General features: G+C 33.9%; 1 protein-coding gene across 1 annotated transcript in view; it reads right to left on the minus strand.

Moving 5' to 3' along the window:
* Nucleotides 1–25283, minus strand: part of LOC130896483 (chaoptin-like) — a 74915-nt gene that overhangs the window by 5930 nt on the left and 43702 nt on the right. The window contains exons 3-5 of the mRNA XM_057804634.1: nucleotides 23777–23921; nucleotides 6726–6836; nucleotides 2252–5241 (exon numbers count right to left, since the gene is read on the minus strand). Of these exons, the coding sequence (XP_057660617.1) occupies nucleotides 2252–5241; nucleotides 6726–6836; nucleotides 23777–23921 (3246 nt within the window). The remainder of the gene's footprint in view (nucleotides 1–2251; nucleotides 5242–6725; nucleotides 6837–23776; nucleotides 23922–25283) is intronic.

Genomic DNA, 25283 nt, shown 5'->3' on the forward strand with positions numbered 1-25283 from the left:
TATATTTCTTGAGAGCCGCTTGTACGACTAAACAAAAAAAAAAACAAATTTTCATCTATCCCTAAAAAGGTCAATGATCTAGTTCGTGAATTAGATCTTTCTTTATAGCAATGGAACCTTTTACAAAAAAATGCGAACATTTCCAAGTTTCAGAATACGCAGTCTATTCTGGTCGTACTTTTCTCAAAGGAAAATGGCTTAATTTGCTGTCATGATATTCCAGGTTTACTGAATGAAGTAAACAGGGTGAGTCATGAGGAAATTTGTATACTTTCACCATATGTAGAGCTCTACAGGAAAGATATCATGAGACTACTAAAAAGTGTCAACTCCTCCTTATTGTCACTTTGTATTATCTCTATTGAACGAGAAATTCAATCTTCATTTATGTGTAGGAAATCGGGGGTAGAAAAGCCTTTCATGGGATCCGAAGCCTTCATTGGTATCAGCTACAGAACAATTGGAAAAGCACTGGAAAAGAAGGTAGAATAGATCTGCTCAATGATGATTAGTTCTATCGGGGCACTGTCGCCTCAACAAACACCTGAAGAACTATATCCATATTCTCTCGAAGTGTGAAACTCTAAGGAACTCCAGAGCACTACACTTAAGAGCGTTTGAAATAGAAGACGAAGATCTCTGGCAGTTGAAGCCGTCCCATATTCTAGACTTCTTGAAAAGAGTGGGATTAATGGATCAGTGTAAACACTGGGTTTTCCACTATCGCAGCAAGAAATTGGGACACAATAGATTCTTTAGGTCCCAGTGTATACGAGACCCCAAATTTATATATACATATATACATATGTGTAGAAGAATATATATTTCTTCTTCTTTTTAGTTATGTACTATTGTGTTACCTTTTGTTACTTTTGTTCGAAATCAGTTTTCAACCACAGAATATGACGACATCATTTTTGTCAATGGGTTTTGCTGTAAAGGTCATTGTGCAACTGCTACTAGAGAATATCACAGATTTCCTGATCGTCGAAACCCCAGTAATCCAACATTTCGGTTAGTTGTTATTGCCCTTTTCCTAATGGACGAACGCAATAATTATGAACCCTACAATATACACTTGACAAGAAAGTTGAAAGCTCAATGTTACTCAATCAAAAAAATTATAGTCTTCCAAAAAAAAAAATCATCTGTACCCATATCATATCCAAATGGTTCAGCGACTACATCCTAATGATGGAATCCGTGAGTTGTAGTTGGACTAAAAGTCATCGACCAACGCTGTAAAGGACACTATCTACAGATGAAACTCAATTTACAAGAAATTATTCAATAAGTAGGTCCTCACTTTTTTGATAGTCTTTTGATTCGACTTTCTACAAAATATTTTGCCGAATCTGCCTGACAAAGCAAAGATTGTTATGCAAGGGATGTATTTTCAGTAAGATGGAGCATTTCTCTAGGACGTGAAGGTCCTTTACTGGCCCTCAAGTTCCCGTGATTTCAACCCCATTGATTAACATATCTGGGGACGACGGAAGCTTCCAGTTTATACAGAAAGTATCAATAATTGACAATATTTAACGGTGCTTTCAGATAATAAATTAAAAGTTTTGGACAAGAGTACACCTACACGCTGCAAAGTGTATGGTACTTGAAGAAGAATAATTTAGGGAGGGGCTTGAATCATCTCTTTATTACCAAAGCGTGTTGTGGTGTTGTGGGCAAAAAAAGACAAATCCTTTTTTCAATTGTCCAAGTGATTTGTGACAAATTTCGACAATGGGATGCGTTTGTAGAAGGCATAAATCTTTGCTATTTTCTTCTCTCACTGTATTTTTTGTTTCTTCAAGTTTTTACGTAGATCTGTAGCTTCGTCAGTCTCTTTATTCAATAGCCATAAACCATATATTATTCTATTTTTATTAGGAAAGGAAAAGATGATATCTCGATTTAATTTCAATTGGCTAGTGATTGTGCATTTCTTGCATTGTAAAATATTAAGCCCTTAACTAATTTTGAACGTGGAGTAGGTAGGTAAAGGTCGTGCTCTGCGTTCCCAAGTAGAAAGCCGTCTCAAATTGGAGAAGCGTGCTTACGAATTAGGCAAACAAATTCAAATATGAATAAGGAAGAAAGAGTCAGAATATTAAACTAAATATCCAACAGCTCTCTTTTGTAGTTTGCCCAAATTGAGACGCACCACGCGTACCCCAGAAGGGAAGGACATATCGAAGAAGCGACTCAATAAGGGCATAATAGATTGTTATTTGGAAATAAAAATTATACTCACCAGAAATTAAAGTAGTACCAACTGATTTCCATCTGCTAGAGTTTCCATAAAAGATATCCGGATGTAGATGTGTTAACATATTATTTTTAAAACTAAGAGTTAAATGTGCGATTTTGAACATGTTAGAACATAAACCAGACGGTAGATCTTCTATCTGCGTTCCATGAATTTCAATTAACAATTCCGGATTTTTAGTGAATCTTGCGAAAGCATCCTTATTCACAAACTTGAGATTTTTTCCTGTTATTTCTAAATGTCTTAACTTCCTGTTAGTTATACAAAGTAATTGATCAGTTAATTCAGTTTCCGTAAAATATATTTTCAATACTCTTAATTGATCGATGTTCGAAAGCATTTGGCACATCTCTTCAGGAAAACTTTCAATTTTCGGCCACGTTTGCATCGACAATTTCGAAAGTATTCTAATCTGCGAAATAGCTTTACTTTCAAATTTAGTCAGATAATGCAAATGTTGTATATTAAGTTCTTGTAGATTATGAAGATTTACAAAACTGTCTAATGTTAATTCCTTGATCGGATTAAAGGATAAATCTAAAGTTTTCATACTAGGAAGATGAACCCACAAGTGTGAAGGTATTTGTATTAAATCGTTGTGACTTAAATCTAGAATTTTTAATTTAGTTAATTGTTGTACTGAAATTTTCTCTATAATTTGAATGTTATTATAAGATAAATTTAGAGAAACTAAATTCGGTAATGGAAAATGCGGCGGGGTCATCATACCGGTGTTGGCTAAATTTAAAAAGCGTAACGTTTGCGCATAATGAAACAGCTCTTTAAAATTTGATCTTAAAGGATTAGAACTTAAATCGAGTGTATGTAGAAGTCCTAAGCTAGTAAAAACATTATCAGGTAGTATAGTTAACTTATTATTCGCTAAATTCAAATATTGCAATAAGGTAATATCTGGAAAAGTAGTTATATCAATGTGTTCAATGTTATTTGATCTCATGGAAATGTATCTCAAAGAAATACCAATATCAGAAAGACTTGTACTTGGTACTAATGAAAAAGTGTTGAAACTTAAATCTAGCATTTCGACGCGAGTACTTTTAAAAATTTCTTTCGGTAGATAACTTAAATGATTACCGCTTAAATTGAGAATTCTTAGTTGGGACATATTAGCAAATTGTCCAATATGTAATTGATTTATAAAGTTTTTAGATAAATCTAAAGACTGTAGATTTTGTAGACCGAAAAACGCTTTTTTTCCAACTAGTTTTATTTTATTTTGTTGAAGACTTAAATATTCTAAAGACGTAAGATGCATAAAAGTGTTTTGATCGAGAGTAGCTATAACATTATGATCTAAATGAAGTTTTCTTAAAGCAGATGTTCTTTCAATACAAACAGGAACTTTTTCCAAATTATTAAATCGGAAATCTAAAACTTGAACATTCAAAAATCTAGAATCCGAATTGCAAGATACAATTTCGTTTCTACTGAAATTCAGTTGTAGCGTACCGGATATGTTCGTGAAAAAATTAAAGAAAACTTCCTTCAATAAATTATTATTAAGATCAATTTTTTCTATACGTTGTAAATTTGTGAAAGCATCAGGACTAATGTCAGTTAACTCATTATGTGATAGAATGATAGTAGTTAGTTTTGGTAGGTTAAAAAAAGCATTTTTTCGTATATATCTTATTTTATTATTACACAAAAATATAATTTCTAAATTAGCTAACGATCGAAAAGTATCTGCTTCTATCACAGTTAATTCATTGTGCGACAATCGAATATCCTGTAATTTACCGTGTACGTTAGATTTCAAAAAAGTTTTTGGAAGTTTTCTAATTTTATTAAATTCCAAATTTAGATATACTAATTCTGATAATAGCAACGATGAAGGATATATAACATCGATATTATTATGATCCAAACACAACCATTTTAAATTTTTTAATCTATCGAATATTTCATAATTTAATTTAACATTATCTAAACTAAATGACATTTCTAAACTTTCTAAATTCTCCAAGCCTCTAAAAACATCTTTATCGATGTATCTGAGAGGATTGAAACTCAAACTTAGTTCCTTTAATTCCGTTAGAGAGCTGAAAACGTCACTTTCTAATCTGTTTAATCTATTATTGGCCAAAATTAAACTTTTTATTGTTGATGCCCAATTTTGAAATGTATTATCTTGTATATTAAATATTTCGTTAAAAGCGATGTTAAAATGAGATAGTTTTGTACAGTTTTGTAGAGCTTCATAAGGTATCTCTGATAGTTGATTCCCACTTAAACTAACAGCTCTTAGATTATGAGAAAAATTATCAAAAGCTGTTGGATCGATATCTCTTAATAAGTTGGACGATAAATATAGATATTTGAGCGAATTTAATCTTCTTAGACCTTGAGGAATTCGTTGTAAGTTATTATGGTCCAGATCTAGGTATTCTAATGAATGTGTGATACCATTGAAAGCATCTAAATCCATTTTTTCTATAGAATTATAAGATAAAATGATCCTGCCAGTGTTGAGACCGGAAAAACAGTTATCTGTTAACATTCTAAAATCATTGAAAGCCAGATTAATGTCTCTGATATGCAACGAATTGTTAAATACGTATGGTGGTAACGTACTTATGAAATTTTCTGCTAGATCTATTTTTTCCATGTATACCAAATTAGGGAAAGTGTATTGTGGAATCAGTCTTATATGATTACCCCGTAGGTACAACCACTGGAGAAACGGTGAATGTGCAATCACTTCCGATGGGAAATGTTGTATTAAATTATATGAAAGACTGGCTGTTTTCAAACAACTTGGTAATGAGTTTTTGGGGATATCCAATATTCTGTTTCCGTCGAGGTTCAACCATATTAGTGATTTGAACTGTCGGAGGCTTTGTTGATGCATGGTCTCATTTGGAATTGAAGTTATGTCGTTTTCGCCGAGGAATAATGTTGAAACTGACGTTTTCATGTGAGACCAGGCACCGACAATGGAAGTAATCTGGTTTCTGAAAATAAATATTGTTAAATCAACGATAGATAATAAGAAGTCGTAATTTAAAAACTTTTTAATTTTACCTAATGAATTTATACAGCTTTGTTTGATTTCATTTGAAACTTAGGTACAGCATTGACAATTTGTTGTCTCTCTGCATGATAGTTTCTGAGTGAAGGGTCAAGTTCTATAATACCGCGTATTTGTAAGAAATATCTTTTAGATCCTTTTAATTGCGAAAGACAACGTCAAGCTGTCAAAAGAGTACCCAATTTATTTTCAGTAACGGGATTCGCTCACGAACAAACTATCAAGGAAGCAAAAGGACTTTTCGGAAACTATGATCGGATTATAACGAGCAAGTGTGGAAATAAACCACGTTCATTCTTGGCCGGGATCAAGTTAATCACGGGCTATGTGGTGGTATCCTTACCTTCACGTCTAACCGCAGACGATAACGGCAACATCAAAGTATCGAAATTAGAGGTGTATTAAGAAAAAGGTGAAAAAGTGAGGTAATGCGATTAAGGCAACATCAACGGCGTACGTGTTTTGTTAATAATGGCAGGTACGGCATATTGTTCTGATGATAATGGTCCAGCAATGAACAATTGACATTCGGGCATTGGCACAAACTTTGTTAATAATGGCTAGATTGGGAGCAAATCACGACTTTATGTAGATAAGGAGATATGAAGTGCGGGAAACATTGGATGAGAAAGTTTATGTCAATGTTCTAATGTCACTAATTAACAAAGCACGTACGTATATCATACCCCGTATTTCTATATTGCCGTTATCACCTTATAAAACATGTACATATACCACTTTTTTTTCAACACACCCTGTATTTCGATACTTCGATGTTGCCGGTCAATTCTTTTGCTATCAACCCTGTCATTATTAACTGCAGCTAGACGTAACGATACGGATACTACGACGTAACCTATGAACGTCACTTCCGTTCCAGAACCAGCCTAGAGCATCTACTATTGCCAATTTTAAAACTTCCAGAAAACTTTCCAAGTAAAATTACCCAATGTCTGTACTACTTAAAATATCTTGTTAGTTTTAAACTTTAGGGCAAAATCCGTGCTAGGGTTATAAGGTTGATAACTGCTCTATTAAACATCTAGAATCTTTTATACAACTAAATGAATATCATGGAAGAATTAACACACCAAAAAGTAATGGAATCAGAAGTTCTAGTGGATGATGTTTTAAATTTGAAATTTCCATCGAAAAGTGAACGCGACGTTCGGAAATTGTGATCGCAATCAGCTGATAGGTGATCTACCTGAAACCGGGTTATAGTTTCTGAGAAGCTTGAGGAAAAGAATACCAAAAATATTCTATAATATTACTAGCAAAAACTAGGATTATTGCTTCCAAGTAATCACTATTACTTTTAGCAATAATGTAGTTATAACTTTTTGTTGTTGACAGATACTTAGTTCTGTTAATTTAATCGACTATTTAGCTTAAAATTTCACTCACCCGTGTAAATTGATCCATTGCAAATTCCTAATATCTTTGAGCGCCACAAGAGGAATACTGTCCAGTTTGTTGTAACTGAGATCTAATGATGTGAGACTTTTCCATAACGAACTGGGAACAATAAGATTGATTAATAAATATTCAATCGTGTATAAAACAAGATGTACAGTTATTAGAGGCTTTAGAAATAGTATTAGTTTGTAGAAAAATTACTTAAAATCGTTTAAAGTACTGAACATATAATGTTCACCACAACTACTATATCAACATTCACAATTACACTGTCTAACCAAGATATCGTCTTCAGAGACCAAAGACCGAACTCTGTAGGGGTAGTAATAAACAGTGTGTTCAGTATGAATATTACTAATGGTTCTAGAAGTTTTAATTATCGACGCTTTGATGAAAATTAAATAAAAAGAACGTCAGAATATATAAATATATTTTAAAAAAATAATTAAATCCAAAAAAGATAATAAAAGACAAGAAAGGTTCACCCATATAAGTGGAAGCTGTTCCAACCAAGAAAGACACACTGACAACGATTTCTCTATCCTCCGAGGTGCCAGCTCGGTTCTGCGCATTTTCAAGCATGCGCAACCTGTACGAGGTATCTGTAACGATAGAGAAAATAGTATATGGTCGGTACCTTAATAGTGGGACAATCCTTTCTGTTTAAACTGTCCATATGGAATTATAATATGGTTTCACCACTATCTACCTGTCTCTACTTGCTAATTAAAATCAAAACTTAATCCAATCAGAATTAGGCCATCTACCGAATTGTCAACATCAGCTGGCGCTCATTGAAATGGCCGCCGTGGGGTGAACAAATGCGTTTGCCGTAAGATTATGTGTGCTATGTATTTGCTTTGTTAAGTTATTTGTTGGTTTATAGACCATATAGATTCTCAGTTCTATTCCGAAAGGTTTACTCAAACAATTGGTAAGGAATGAAGTACCTTCCTGTAAGATGACTCTGTTGATATTTTTCGATTATGCATTGTTGTTTTTAGTATAAGTGTTAAATTGAGTCGGCAATGGGAGGCGGCAATAATCGTGTAAAAAAAGTTGTCTAAAGTTATTTTATTCCAGTTCAAATTGTTAGAATACAATATTGATGTTCATGAGCCACAAAAAACAACCGTCAGTCGTGTAGCAGACGGGGGATCATGCGTCAGTCGAGTGCGTTAACTTGACAAAAAAATATGAAGTTCAAATTATCTTATCCCATTTTTCACACATGTTTTCATACCTTTATAGAAATATAATAACCGGCAGTTGCCTGTCTAGGCACTAAGTCAGGGCAACGCGCTGAATTTTCTATCGACTGACGGATAACTTTTTCGTCAATAAACAATCAGTTGATGGTTATTATTACATTTCTTTTTGCTTAAAATATAATCTTTCATAATTTCAAATGAGCTTTTCATGATTTTCTCAAGGTATACATGATACATTGTATGTAAAATATTCATATATTAGATTCTCCGCTATATAATATATATAGTCTAAAACTAAATACTCTCCACAACAAAGGTTCGAAATGTAAAGACATTTCATTTCTGTAGCCTCTTTGTTCCTCTCTCCTTTCAATGTGAAAGGGACAAAGGCTTTTGGCATTAATTCATTGTTCGTTCCTAATAATCAATTGAAACGTGACATTCTTAATCAGTGAACGTGAACAAAATTTGGCGTCAGTGAAACCATTTTGGGTATTTTGCAATAAAAACAGCTAAAAACTGAATATTTTCACTGCTAATATATAAATTTTATGGTCGAAAAATAACCTGAACTGTATTATTCAGAATAATAAACATAAAAATAACATTGAAAATTAGTATCCTAGTGAGTTTCATAGTAAGTGGTTCTCTGTTCATAGTGTACAAAAGTGATTATGGAGACGAATCTGTCGAGTCAAACGCGCCGCAGCTGCAAAACTTCTCCTGACAAATTTTGCTACATTTGTGGAGAATTTATGGTGAAATCGCAAGCCAGGCCATTTTCCGAAAATGGGAAATTTCAAATATTTTGGTACTTTAATTGGAGACCAATACAAGCAGTGGGCCCTACACGCGTGCTGTGTTAGTTGTAGTGTGTCATTAGGGTAGTGGATAAATGGAAAGAAAAAAAGCATGCCTTTTGCAATTCCAATCGTATGGCGGAAACCTACTAACCATTGTGACGACTGCTATTTTTGTCTAACAAAGACTGGAGGTTATTCTAAGAAAGGAAAGACAAGATCGGGTATCCAAATTTGCCGTCTGCTATACGACCTGTTCCCCTTAAGGAAGATACACCAGTACCGATTGCGCCTTTAGATCCGCAAAATATTGTTTTAGAAGATACTGGAGACGACGTATCATCAGGAAGCTCCGAAGAACAATGCACCGACCCGATTTTTACTCCAAGTATCAGTTCCGATGAGCCGAATTTGATTGTTTAAAGTGATTTGAATGATTTAGTACGTGATTTGAGGTTATCAAAGCAACAGTCTGAACTTCTTGCTTTCCGTTGTGTGCTTGTACGGATATTGATGGTCTAACGAAGTAACTTGATATTGAGCATGATCCCATTGAGTAGCGCCTATTATTGACTCGTCTAAATACAGTTTAAAAGCAGTGTTGTTACACAATGGAGATTTAAAACCGTCTACACCAGTTGCTCATTCTGTGAAGATGAAAGAAACTTATGAAATTTTCGCTTGCTTTTTGACAAAATTAACTATAACAAGTATAAATTTTAGTAGAACTTCATGGAGGGTTTACGAAACATTGCTGTTTTCTTTCTCTATGGGACAATCGAGCAGTATATTAGCACTATGTAAAAAAAATTGGTAAGCAAGAAGTGAGTTTCAACCGGGATCTCAAAATGTTAAACTTATACCCCTTATAGATCCCAAAAATGTCCTTCTTCCCACCCTTCACATTAAACTTTGATTGATGAAAAACTTTGTGAAGGCTACGGATGAAGAGGGTGATGGATTCCAATACCTTAGAGAAGTCTTCTCCCAGTTGACTAATGCCAAATTGGAGGAAGGTATTTTTATTGGACCACAAATAAGAAATTTGTTGGACGATGACACTTTTGCAAAAAAGCTCACCAGAGAGGGACTTGGAGCATGGAAGGCATTTTTTACTGTAGTAAGGAGATTTTTGGGGAACAATATGGATTCAAACTATTAACAGTTAGTTGGTGAACTTCTAGACGCCTACAAATCCCTTGGCGCTCAAATGTAATTGAAGAATCATCAATCAAGAAAATTTGGGAGCTGTCAGTAATGAGCAGGGTGAAAGGTTCCACCAAGGTATTAGATCAATAGAAATTCGGTATCAAGGATGATGGGATTCGACCATGATGGGTGGTTACTGTTTTTAAAAAGAGAGAGTGCAACCCCTCATAAAACGAAAAAGTAAAGCTAATTGATATTTAAAGTAATTTTTTTCCAGCCATGGCAGGAGTGCCATTCGTAGTTGTGCTGCTAAGTATATTCCAGTCGAGTTCATATTCTGCTATCAAATGCTCAATTGCAGAATAAATATCATTTGCTGTTGTAGTATTTGTCAATGGAACCCAATTTAATAGTTCTTCAGTTATTTCAAAGTTATTGTTAATGCCTCGTATGAAAACACCAAGTTGAGCTGTATCAATAGTATCAGGGCTCTCGTCACCAGCCAGTGAAAAGTTTGTAAATTTCTTAATTTTCTCTTTCGGTTGAAAAACCAAATTTCGATTCTAATTTTTTCAGTGTAACAATCGAATTTTGACTTATGATTCGTATCATAGTGTCTTCTCAAATTGAACTTCTTACAAACAGCAACTGTTCGATTACAAATCAAACACAGTGGTTTACCTTTCTATTCTGAGAAAAAATATGCAATTTTCCATTTAGACTGAAAAACTCTACACTCACTATCCACTTACGTTTTTGTGACATGCCAAAATCGTAACAATTATGGAACTCGACACAACAATTATGGATATCGCACGCTCACGACACAAACAAATGCACAATACCTTCACAATCACTATTTCGCAGTACAATTAAAATCCTCCAACCGTATCGCTTCGATTACTTGACTCAACTGACTCACGTCGCGCCGACGCACTCGTTTTATATGGTTGAGGAAGATTCTAGTCTAGACTCGAAGCGCGTGGAAGATTCTATCGTTCTCGACAAAAATAATAGGATATTTCCGCTTGCTGCTAAGAGATGGCGATATTGTCTTTCTCTTTCGCTTGTATAGGCACGCGCTGCCCTTGAAATTACTTATAAACATCCGTAGACTTGAGAGTACGAGTATTTAAAACATCCGTAGAGTAATCGAATGAAGTCTAAAAGCTCTAAAAAACATGATTCTTTTTTCTGTGACACATTGCGATCGCGGGCCTTATTGATACGGCCCAGGAGCCGGAAACGGCCTGCGGGCCATATCTTTAACACGACTGTGCAATGTATCAAGAATTGTGATGTACCAGCCTAATGTAACAGTGAGTTGATCTTTAAGTTTAATGGCACTTAGAAAAAACTTTCTGTTGTGCGTTTCGACAACCAAGTTATCGTTTTTAGAGACTGAAGGTAAACTGACTTGATACTCCGTTCGGACATCTTCAGGGTTCCTCTGCTCCCTGCTCATTGTCAGGATGGATGACAACAATTCTTAGTAATTCTATGACTAATGTACGATACGTATAAAAAATAAAATAGTTATTACAAAACACTGTTTTTTTTAAGTTGAAAAATTTTGATGAAAATATATAAAATATCTAATTTCCTTTACAAGGCTTCTCTAATGCAAAATTACTCCGAGATAAAATATACTGTCATATATGACTAACTATATGACTATTATCTTGTAATATTTCACTTGAAAAACCCCACAATGTATATGGTATAATTATGTTGAATGTTTTTTGGGGAAACGGTATTAGTCACGCAAATTTTCATGCAAAAACAAACCTTGCACTTCCAAGAAGCTTCAGGCATATAATTAATGTAATGATACATATTATAGAATCTACAGAAGGAAATCATGATAATAATAATTGGATATACTTTGTAGTTGTATAGCTTTTATTGAAATATTAATATACCACTTTGATATTCAGAATCTATTCTAGTCTATTCCATTTTTTCTAGAAAATACTTGAAATGTCGTTGCAGCTTTCACCTACTGGTATAAATGTGATTTTATTAGAAAGCAGGTTGTAGTTTGCAGGTATATTACGTACTAACCTGGAAAAGTGATATTTAAATGAAATAAGATGCAATTATTTTTTAATATTTACAGTTTGCTAGGTTGAGAAAAGGCCTTCTGTATCAGACTTCTGTATTATCGCTCAATAACCCAGGTCTGCACAAAATTTGTGATGAAGAGATTTTAAATGGTTGAGCCAGTTTTAACGAGGGTATAAATCGAAATTTTTCAACAAACGCGCGAAAAATTTAGTGTCGTACGATGAACCAAAACCGACGCAGTATGTACTCAATATGGTTGAATAATTCATAGGTAACACATTACTGATAAGTCGTGTGACAAATTAAGAAAAACACTGCATTCAAACGATCCAACAACTCTATGTTGTATTCACTATTGATTGTCTTTGCCTTTTGGAGATAGTCGATGAACAATATTCCATGTGCATCCTAAAATACTGAAGCCAAAACCATCCCAGCTGACTGTTGTGGCTTTGGATGCTTCGGACGTTGTTCATCGACTGCAGTCTAGTCAGATGATGATCGTTTTGATTCCGGAGTGGAGGATGGATCCATGTGTCATCCATTGTCACATATCGTCGCGAAAAATCTGATTTATTATATGTAAATATAGCCAAATACTGCTCTGAATCATGAATACGTTATTGGTTTTGATCTACAATGAGTAAACACACTGCCTTCTGATATCTTTAGGACCTCAGCTATCTCACGCAATCTCAATTCACGATTAAATATAACCAAATTGTGGACTTTTTGATGTTTTCTGGAATAACGACCTCAAATGGAGGACCAGAACGTTCATCAACACCGTTTAAATTCGGCCAACCAATAACAAATGTCTCTTATAGATGGAGCAGCTTGTACAGTATTTTTTTTTAATCAAGAAGCAATGATAAATTAATACACGGAATTGTTTTGAAAATAACTAAGGTAGCTTCACTTAAATGGCTGTAATTTTTTTTGGCTAATCAAAATGTGATGAAATTTTACACATAGTCTTTTAAAAGTTGGTACTTCATAAACGATACTCTGCAGCAATATGAAGGAGAAGGAGAAAATTTACTGCATCGAATATTCACCACAGACGAGACTTGGGTACACCGCTATATTCCGGAGAGTTAACGCGCTTCTATGGAGTGGAGGAAAAAAGACGAAGGCGCGAAAGTTAAAGCGAAGGTCACACTGTCAGCGGAGAAGGTGTTTTGAAACATGAAAGGAGGGATTGTGGTTAAGCTTTTCACTGAACAATGGACTGTGGACACGCAGTAATATAGTAACCTTCTAAAAAAAACGAAGAAACATTTCTACAGATTAAAACGACACGATATTCCAATTTTTAGGGCGATATTGCTGCAAGACAATACCAGACCGCTTACAATTCAGCTTACGATTGAAACGTTGAAAGAATTGGGTTTGGAATCACTGGAACACTCTCTTTATGAACCCGATTTGCCGCCATGCGACTATTTTTGATTTGGTCCATTGAAAGAGGCACTTGGCAGACTGGGATTTGAAAGCAATGCGGAGGTAGTATCCTTTGTGCGCGATTGGTTACGTGACAAGCCGAGATATTTATCCGAAAAAGGCATCTGAAAGAAAAACAGTGTAAAATTTCAGCTCTGTAGCGAATTTCCGATAAATTTATGTAGTTTGAACAAGATTTATATTCTAGAGTCATATGTGTAGGAATTTCTTAATTGTTTAGGGTTTTCGTCTTCGTAAAATATCGGATCCATGAAAAACACTTCATTGATATGAAACTTCCAGTATTTAAACTGGTTAACAAGTGATTACATCAAGTGGATAAGGAACATGAGACAAGGATAAGGTATTGATATTTGTGATTCCTGCTATCGCTGGGAATGTAAGATTTTTTCATTCCCACATTCGGTCATCCTACGCAGAATCTCATAGGAATCTGGTAATTTATTTTTTTTAATTTTAAGTCAAGTGTAAATTTGGTTCTTTTTATAGTAATGAAATCATTCTCCTTAGATATATGCTTTTGCTATCTCCTTAAATTATATCCCTTGTTATATTCATTGTGCACTTTTGATATTCGTTCTTTTGCGTTATTTCATTTTTTCCTCATAGTTTTTCATTACATCATTTTATATGTTTTCTCCAATTTTAATACCTTCTCTAGTTTTCACTTTAGTACTGACTAATACTTCAAATCGTGTGGTATCAACGCAGCGATCATCGCACGACAGATGATCGAGAATCTGGAATGTGGATACTCTGGCAATGGACTCCATTAAGATGACTGTTTCACAGAAACTGAAGGCTGGGTCAACAACCCTCCGTAGGTACTACTGGTCAGGGCTGGATACTAAAAGAGCTGTGCAGCCTTGCGGTAATCTCCTACCTACCAAGTGCCTCCTGTCCGTGCTTAGAAGAAAGGATGATTTGTGGAAGATGAACCCCACGTCAGATGTACCGATGGCTCATTAACGAAACCCGACTTCATGTTCCACATGGGTTTCAGAGCCGTAGTGTGTGACGTTCCCGTCTGCTGCGAGGGACCTAGCACCTTATCCCTAGCTGCTCTAAACAATGGCGCCATATAAAGCGAAACACGTTTCCTAAGGGTCATGGTAACCCGATATCATCGAACACCTCATACCTTGTTTCAATCCTAGATGTCTTTTGGTTTATTCTAGTTCCGAGTTTTAATTAGTAAGCAAGTAAAGTTTTTGTGAAGAATCTAGAGCTACTTTAGTTTTGTGTTTGGTAATTGATATAAATTGCTTTAAAAACAAACCATATGTTTTTGTTTGTGGACATATGTTGAAAAAATTTGAAAGGCCAATCGTTAAATATTTAAATACTATTGGGACAGTAGAAATTCTTCTAGTAATTGCTGTGGAACAAATTAGATTAGTAACTAGATATCACTGTATTTTCAAGTTTATTTTGCTACCTAAACAATCACCAAATTTAACTAGTGATATTTCCTCAATGTTAATTCTTTTATAATAATGTTTCGTGCTCACTTGGGACAAAACTACCTATTTCTCTGAAAGCCAAAGGACTAAACAAACTCATTTGCATATGTTTCAACAATAATCAAACGTAAAAGTCTGTTTATTTACAACCCTCATTAGAGTCCATTCGTTCAACAAGCGAAGCAGTACAACCATAAAATATAAATGAGGCTTAAACTTTGAAATCTATGCTCAGGGACAGGAAAACACTGTAATTGTTTTGTGAATAATGTTTGGAAATTTGAATATTACATTTATACGTTACAAAAAGTTAAGTTGGATTAAATAACTCACCATATTTAAAATGAGTTAAGGTCATCTTCTCTTGATTCATTATCGGTTTTAATACCACAATTTAGAGTGTGAATAATATTTTCAACGAGGACTTTGCGGGTCCAAGGAATAAAGAAATCGACGAGTCATTGGCGTATGGTCAAAGTTATTAGTAGAGAGAGAAATATTTTTTTGGCAAAAAATTGTTACAATTTGTAAACATAAGCTTTTAAAAACTAAAATAAACTAAAAAAAGTAAATAAAGATACAAACAGAATTAAGTTTCAATATACAGAAGAAGACCACAATGAGACCATAGCAAAATTAAAGCAGTAGGTAACATGTTCGGAATTAAATATTATTAGAATTGGAGTCGTTTACAGAAGCATTTTCCAGTAAATATGTCCTTAAATTATTGCGGAATGCGGGAAAAGATCATATCGATTTTACTTCAATTGGCAAGTGATTGTGTATCTTTTTGCATTATAAAATATTGAGCCCTTAACTAATTCTGAACGTGGAGTAGGTATGTAAAGGTCGTGCTCCGCGTTCTTGAGTGCAACGACCTTTCTGAAATTGGAGACGTGCCCTTGGAGTGAGCCCTGCTGTTTAGTCCGAGTAAATATCTAACAGCTCTCTATTGTAGTTTGAAGATTCGGTCAAACTAAGTCGCACCCGACGTACTCTAGAAGAAGAGGATATTTTGGAGATGCAGCTCGATAAGGGCATAATAAACTGTTAAGGAAGCGGATAAGTTCAGTTCTTTGGAAACTACTCTCAGCGCAAAACAATAGGAAACTTAATTTTTTATAAAGAATAAAAGACAAAACCAATTTGAATAATTTTGATGATACCAGATGAAAGTTACCTTTATTCTTGATTAAGTAGTCTATGTCTTCAGATTTATCAGTTGTATCATCGCCTAGGTCATCCACTACTGGTGATAATTTCAAGGCAATTATCAAGATTCTACATAAACTAACCTTCTACCACATATGTTTGATACATTTTATCCAGGAATGTTAGATTACATTGTAGAGGGCACTACTAAGTAGATATTTTACGTCATTTAATCTTAAAATGGAGGGTGTGTGAAAAAAAAATTAAAGGAAAAAGCTGAACATATGAGGATAGAAAGCGCAATGGCAGAAATTCAGAAATGTTATAATAAATGCAGCGAAAAAAATATGTGGAAAGACAAGAATAGTTATCACGCAGCACAAGAATACTAATTGTGTTTGGAGAAGATGCAATTGAAAAGAAAAAAACTAAAATGGATGAAATACCTTACATCTAAAGCTTAATCAGGTTACGAAAAATACAAAAAAGAAAAGATAGGAGTTAAAAGATTAGTTAAAGAACAAAAATAGAAGTCATGGCAAGAATTTGGAGAGAAAACGACTAACGTCTACATGGAAAATCAAAAAATATTCTTTAGTGCCATTAAAATGCCATAAAAATAAGTGATCATAATAAGAACTGGTTTATCAACATAAAAGATACAAAAGGAGATATAATAACAAACGAAGATGAAGGAAATATTTTAGACCTCTTTTAGAAGGAAAGGATATAAACGAGACAAAAAACAAAGAAATCACAGGACAAGTACGATCAACAGAAGCCCAAACAACAAGCTTGAAAATATACCAGAGGAAATACAGAAACTGAAACTATGAGAGGCACAAGGAATAGAATAAATAATGATAGACATGATAAAACTGGCAGCAAGGAAAATAACAGAGACTAGAAAAATCATACTGAACAAAATATATGACACAGGAGAAGCGCGAAAATATTGGGTATAATTACACCAATATAGAAAAAAGGAGACACAAGAAACTGTAACAATTCTAGACGCATCACATTACTAAGCAAAGTCAGCAAGTTATATACTAGAATAATACAAAACATGCTAAGAGACCATCTAAAAAGAACCACAACAAGGATTTAGAACGGAGGAACAAAAGAACAGTTTCTAACCAAAAAGAAAATACTAAAACGTTTGATTTTATTAACCTACATCGACAGTTGCTACTTAAGTTTGGAGATATGGCAACACTGATGTGAATATGTGAATATACTTAGAACGTGCTGTCATACGAGTGTTATTTGAGTTGTTTACAGATACTTCAAATATTTCAACAATTATGCGATGATTTTCTACGACTTTTGACGTTGATTAAACGAACAGCAGTGTACTGATCAAGTCGCTTCGATTTTTCGTGATAGTGATATTCGGATGTTGGTTACACTCCCATACATTCAATATTACATGAAAATTCGGCTGTCAAAATGTCAAAATCCAAAAAACTCGACTGGATGGGTCTCTCAAGACAAACCAAATCCAAAAAAAGTTGTTCAGGCACGAAACACTGTGAAGCAAATCGTCGCCTGTTTTTTCGGAGTAACTGTACTTGTCGCCACCATTCTATTAGAGCAACGTACTCGTAGAACGATCAATTTTGAATGGTACATCAGTATTTTCGTGCAAAAAAATCAGGGAAACAAATTCTCGAAGACGAATCTTTCTCCACCACGACAATGCGAGCTCTCACAAATCAGGTTAGACAAAAATATTCTTGAGCAGTCAAAATATCGAATTTATGTGTCATCTGCCGTACGGTTTTTGTTCGACACCCAATGATTTCTTCTGATACTCTCAGATCAAAAATAAATTGCGAGATCAACATTTTTCTGTACCTGAAGAAGCGGTTTGGAGGTACCTCAATCAGAATAAAAAAAATATTTCAACAATTGATGTAAACGCTTTCAAAAGTGTATCTTAATGTAAAAGAAGTAGTGGGGCATGGTGTTAAAATCGACTTCACTTCAAAATTAAAAAGAAATCAAAACTGTTTTAAATGTAATATATTAATTTTAAATTAAATATGAATTATAAGTAAAAATAAATTGGATTTGATTTTAAAATGAATGATCAAATTAGTAATTTCATGGGGCCCCTACCTGTACGAGACCTGGCGCTCTAGCCCCCCGACACAATCAACGTTGCTCAAAATTTATTGTAAATGTAGTTATCGTTTTAATTGAAATTGGAGTAAAATATTTGGTATAGCATTAATACTACTTAAATCCGGTGCTTAATTCTATTAAATTATCGTAAGGCAGATTTACGAGAAAAGATATTATATTCAGCTTATCATCATAAAGAGAGCTATTCCATACATTTTTTTTATCACGTGGTCTGATCCTGATTGGTGAAGCGGCAATTAGATATTTCTGTCCTTTACAGTGATTGGGTCATCTCATTGATCACCATGTAATTTTATGTAAATTATCAATTTCTTTACGTAGTTCAAAAAGTTGTCTTCACGAAATGTGGATTTTAATTTGGCAAATTTGTTTGTTTTGTTATACAAACAACGTCATATGGAGACAATGACATAATTATAAAATAATGTTGTTGTAAGTACTGACAGGACAGCTCACACATTATTCGCCTTCAGACATGTATTGACATCGGGTTAACACAACAATTATCATATACAGAGTGAGTTTTAGGTATGGAACGCCTTAATTATTTCGGAAACGGCTTGTACGAATTTCATGAATTCTTGTGTACAAGAGTTTTGTGATACGGCCGGTGATATGGTGGTATTTACATTGTTGTCAGATCTTTCCTATTTCGGAGTTATATAGTTATCTCCGCAGAAGTTGGAATAATACAATAACAAATTTGATGTTTCAATCAATTATTATTATCGTTTAGTTTATTGAAAGTTACAATGGATCGTTTATCTGAAAAAGAACGAATGTTTTAATGATATTAGGATATAGATTTATACCCTAATCGAAATCCCATAACAAGATCTACTGTCAGTAAATTAGAAAAAAGTTTAACGAAACTGATAGAGTAAAAGATTTATCCGAATCAGGGCGCAGAAAAACTGCATAAACTTAAAGCAAATCTTCAGGTGTTTGTGTTCTGTCAGAAAACATACAAAGTAACGTTAGTTCAAGAGTTGTCAGATGACGATTTTGATACACATGAAGAGTTTGCAGACTTAATGATGGAAAAATGTTACAATCAAAACGATCCAAATTTTTAAAGTAATGTTGTGTTTCGCGATAAGGCCAATTTTTGTATTAACGAAAACGTAAATTGGTATAATTGTGGATACTGGTCACGTAACAATCCTCGTTAGTTGCGTGAATCCCACACCCAATATCCCGGAAAACTGAATTTATGTTCTGGAATAATAGGCGACAAAATAATTGCTCCCTTTTTCATTGAGGGTAACTTAAATGTTCCGGCGTATTTAGATTCATTGGAAAATAGTATTATACCTGAGTTCGGTCAGGTATTTCCAAATCCAAGTAAGTATTCCCAAACACTTCAATACTAGAGAACGACAATATTTGGCTACAACAAGATGGTGCACCACCTCACTATGCGTATGTGGCGAGGCAATACCTAAATATCTTCCCAGAAGAATGCGCCGTTTTATCGAATGGCCCCCTGATCACCCGACCTGAATCATTTAGACTATTTCTTGTAGGGTCACTTAAAAAACATCGTTTATAAAACAAATCCTGCCAATATTCTGGAATTAGAAGATAAGATTACCACAGAAATAAGAAAATTACATAGTTTTAAAAATCGAAAAGTTTGTTATATTGAAGTAAATGGACTACATTTTATGATATACTGTAAATGTAGCAGTAATCCCGAAATTACATTTCGGTATAGAAAATATTAGATGAAAAATAAATAGTATTTCTTAAAGATTTTTAAATACACAAAATATTTATGATCCATTTAAAATAATAAAGTTCATTATTTTTCTGAAAAAAGGAAAAATCTGACAACAATAAAGATACCACCATAATACCAGCCGTATCACAAGACCCTTGCACACGAAAATTTAGGAAAATCGTAAAAGCCGTTTTCGAGATAATTCAGGCGTTCCATACAAAAAACTCACTCTGTATCATACCTCATTTTACATTATTCAGCATCCTTGCTTCCTTTTTATTTGTTAGACAATATAAGTTAAAAACTAGTCTTTGTGCAAATCACCAAATGTTAAGAATCTATAAGATTTAAATAAAATGTTTCAAATGGCATTTAATTCAATTCTATTCTAAGGTAACTTGTGATCTATTCCATTGCAGCCTGTTAAAATCTATTGTAATCATATAAATCCATATTCCATTCTCTACGTTCATTCTTCTTGTCAAGTCTATCAGCTTTGGGATTGAGTCTTGTTTGTAGCTCTTAACCAATTCTCAACAGGTGTTTTCTAAGCCTAGCACAGCTTAATTAACTATCGCAGTGACATAAGAGGGTAGTCTTGAAAATTTCCGATCTCAATCCAATATCAGCACGTCAATATAAGTTGGGAAATATTATTGTGCATGCATTGAGAGATTCTCACTAAAATTTTGGTCAATTTCGATGCTTTCTTTTTGTGTGACAATCGTATAAGTGAGTCGTTGTAATCATTTCTCTGAAAATTGAAAGACGCCGAGTTATTTTTCATACAGAATATTTGTATTGAAAGGTAAAAATCCTACTCAAATGATGCAGAATTCAGACATAGCCGAATTAGCTTGACTGACGACGAGTCCTCATGACAACCACAAATTGCGGCAGCCATCAAAAAAGTTCACAACAAAACTAGTGAACACAGTGGGATACAACTGATGAACCTATTCCGTAAAAGGCAAAGATGGTTGGTTTGATCACCACGGAGGTGATGGGAATCGTTTTTTGGGATAGTCATTTTGGAGCCAGTTACCTTTGAAACGCTTCCATATTTCAAGTAAGAGGAAGTGCCTTTCCATCAGAACAACGCACCCTCTCTCTACATATCACCATAGCGAACTATATGGACCGTGAAGTCGGTACTGTCCGGTTAGGAAGGGAGAGTCTAAAATTTAGGGAATGCGTCGGTTGTCAGAATCCATTAGATATTGTTTTTCTACATAATTTTATATTATATATATTATGTTATTTAGAAACAATTTCTAGGAAGGCTAGAATAATTCATGAAAATCTTTTTGGAATAAATACTAGTTTGTTTCAGAGCTAAGAAGTCAGTAAATAATCTGATATCATCCCAAGTACATCGAGATAGCCAATAAATGGCGTGCTCAAATAATTAAATACGTTATAAATTAGATAAGTGTGTGTGTATACATTCACCTCGACGTTGAAAAACAATTTAAATAAACTAGAACTAAGAAAAGCATTCCATTGGTTTCAGAAGTGGGATCATATAAATTATAAGAGAAGAAAAACATTACAGTATATGGACTATGTTGGAAAATAAAAATGATCATAGAAAGAAAATGTGTTTGTTAGATGGGAAATTTTTCAAACAACCCTGGTAGTATATGCTCTGCAGCTCCTTCCTCTGACCCACCCCATCAATTTTGAATTATCTACACGCTGTTAACAGACTCACAACAATTTCTTTCAACTACTTATCAATTCTACAGTGGTTTTGTGGATTGTGCTAATACGAAATGTATGAAATTTTTTGGCAGCATACGAAGGTGGTTCAATAAGTACTCAGGCTTCGCTTCTATACCTTATATCAAATATAATAAATCGTTGGAACTTTATAAGCACTTTTGGTAATAGAATTTTCAAACTATTACGGAGCTGCGCTTAAGAGGATTATCTATAGCTCAACTGATTGGGCTTTTGATGAACGTAATATAATAATGATGCCAATAAATCGTTTACACAAAACTCGATCCGATGTTGTTGACTTTTATTTTTTTTAATATCCCACTTCATTTTCAATCTATAAAGTAGATTAATTAAGCAAATTGATTGTTTCAATCAACTGGACATGTATAAAATACTCCAGCGATTATTTCCTTTTATTTACAATTTGACATAAATTATTGAGTTTTGCATTGTATAATATGGTAATTACTAAATTTATGAGTCTTTCTGAGTCTAAAAGTTCTAGAATTTATTAGGTAAGTCATATGTGCATTGTCCCTTTCATCGATTGGGTGGTACTATTCGGTTGCTTCCCAAATTGTTAAGATGGTTCCTATTGGAGTGATTTCTTGGATAGATTGAATATTTCTTCATTTACACTTTCCATTGAGGTGCCATGAGCAATTATATTATCAGGTACATATCAAAGGGCATTTAGAATATTACAAGGAAGTTTGGACTGAAACCTTTTTAGAATTACGATGTTGGATTTGGACGATACGCCCCAGAGTTGTATCCCATAGCTTCATATTGGCCCAGACCAACAATTTGACAACTGTAATCGACGCTCTATTATCCAATATAGTTTACTGAGTCCTAATATTAATTGTTTACACTTCATGAATATTTGTGCTCTCCCTAAGTCTACCATCCAGATCTATCCTTAAGTTTTTGACGTGCATTTGTGTTTGTAAAAAATGACTGTTGAATATGACAATTGGACTGGTGCTTTTCCTCTGTGTAAATGTAATGTTGATGAACTTTTCTCCATTTACTTTAATGCTCCATTGTTTGAGCCAGATGGAGATGGTATCAAGGTTGATTTGCAGTTCCTGAGAGTTTGCAGCTGAGTTATGGTGATATCACAGGACATTAATGTCAACTGCATATGCTGCAGTAGTTTTATTAGTGGGAACATCAGCTGTATACAATAGATACAGAATTGGTTCTAGTACGCTTCCCTGTATTACCCCACAGATGATCGGATGCAAGGTGTAGTATGGTCTAGGAATTTAACTTGGAAATGCCGGTCTTTTAGTTGCATCTAGTTTAAGGATAAGGGAATAGTTATGTTGGAAGTTTTGTCTAATCTTATCTAGTGAACCATCATGCCAGACCTTGTGAAAAGCCTGCGCTTTATCCAGAAAAGCAGCAGAATATTATTCTTCATTTCCAAATAACATTTATATTTTTGGTACTTGTTTTAGGGTATTGTTTTGCAAACTGAAGCGAAATTGGTGGTTAGGTATTGATTACTCGGTCCTTAGAGTTGGTTCAAGTTTATTCAGTAGTACTTTCCAAGTAGTTTTGGCATCGTTGGTATAAGAATGATCGACCTATATGACTTCACTTCCTCAGCAGGTTATCTACTCTTAGTTACCAAAAACTATTACCAAGAACTTTAATAGCCTCACCAGTTTTATTGAAAATGGATTTATTGCAATTTCTTTTTATAATTAATAGGATCATTTTATTTTTCTTGTTGCCAGTTTTTGGTAAATTTTAGTTCTTTCTTATGCTGTTGTCAACCTATAGATTCATTAAACGAATGAAAAAATATAAGTTAATTATTTATTGCAAAAGTACATAATAAATTAAATATAAACTGCTTTTCTGCTATAAAGTGTCGTTTGTGCGTTTTGAATGATAAATTTTGTATTCTTTAAAAAAATTGTATAACCAAAATCGTTCCATACAAAGTATTTTTTTTTAATAAGACGCCTCTTTGTGTAGATATTAACATGAAAATCAATAGTTCTAATAAGAATGAAAAGTTTTTTCCACTGCAGTTAACGGTAGAGTGTTTGTTGAGTGATCCTTATAAGTCAGATCGCAATAGCAAAGGGCATCGTAAAGTGCTCCACTTAAAACTCACCTGAAAGCTCTTTCCGAGATATGCTGAAGATGGTTATTTGTAAGGATAAGTGCCTGTACTTGGCAACCTGCCAAACTCTCCGATTCGAGGATCGTCGTTTTCGTCCCAATGACTTCTAGTTGACTAATACTACCTTCCGGTAAATCTGGAAATAATAATTGCACATTAGGAATATATCTGAAATTATTTGGAAGTTAATCTTTATACAGAATGTCCAGAAAATAATTATCAACGATCCAGGATCCAGGAGTATGTAGAAGAAGTTAAAAGAATAAACGTCTGTTATTTGAGCCTTATTTCACGTACATCTTTATGCTTTATTTGGATTTATAAATGAAAATATAAATACGAAATAGCCTTTTCACAATGTCTAGATGTCCACCGAAATAATGTCATTGTTGTAGTAGGTTACCACTTTGTGATGAAAATAATTTTGTGGACTGTGGTAATAATCAAAATTGATTTAGATACAATAAACAGTAATTGTACAAAATTTTACATAATAAATATAAATACTCGTATAACAATCAAAAATGAAGCATGATATTGTAGAGAGGTATGGCAATACACCAAATTATTGGACATTGTAGTTAAATGGCCAAACTGTTGGCCGTATAAAAAAAAGTTGAACGTAAACCCCAATTATTTATTAACGAGGAATCGTTTTGTGTTTTCGATTTTAGTTTTTATTTTCAGAGTGACCCATAAAACACTTTCTTTCACTTGGAATCCTATTGTTTCACGTCGTAATTTGATTCCACACCATATTCCCAGCAACTTTTACTTAAGTGACTTTTTTGATAGAAGCAACCGTATAAAACGGTTACGGGGTTTATCGGCAAAACAAAATCCCCATTTTCCACATAAGAGGAGTTGGTACCATTCAATTTACAACAAATTTTTCGCGCACACAGAACTCCTTTTTCTTAGGAATATTTTCGAGTCCAAGATTGTGAATCCGTTGTCCATATATGTCCGGTCATAATACGATTATTTGAAGTTCATATGATTTGTTCTGAAAAAATTTTGTTTATATTGCTATTAACGCTATCCCGATACTGAATATTTTTTCTTTATTGTCTTTCTCGTTTTTACAATTCATGAGAATGGAAGACAATAATAGGCCAGGAGCCAGAGGTAAAAAACGTTAAAACTGTTAAATTTTGTTAATCAACGTTGTTTTTATGAAAATTTGGGTTCAAGCTCTACTTATGCAAAGTCTCCTCTGTGCCGAAGGGTGCATTTTATTTGTTAGTGGTGAAAATTACCCCTTATCGTAAAAAATTCAAAATTATTCGATATTAGCATGTATTTGAAAAAAATACAGTTTAAATGAATTATTCGTGGATCTGTTGATATTCTCAAACAAGTTCATAATTAAACGGACTTATGTAATCCCTCCAAAGACTATCCTATGAGGGAGGTAATATTGAAAGCTTTTTTGACACTTATCATAAACTCGATTTTCTTGAAAGTTTGAATTCAAGCTCAACTCACCCTTTTCTAC

Source organism: Diorhabda carinulata, chromosome 7 (assembly GCF_026250575.1).
Source record: "Diorhabda carinulata isolate Delta chromosome 7, icDioCari1.1, whole genome shotgun sequence".
Classification (NCBI taxonomy): Eukaryota; Metazoa; Arthropoda; class Insecta; order Coleoptera; family Chrysomelidae; genus Diorhabda; species Diorhabda carinulata.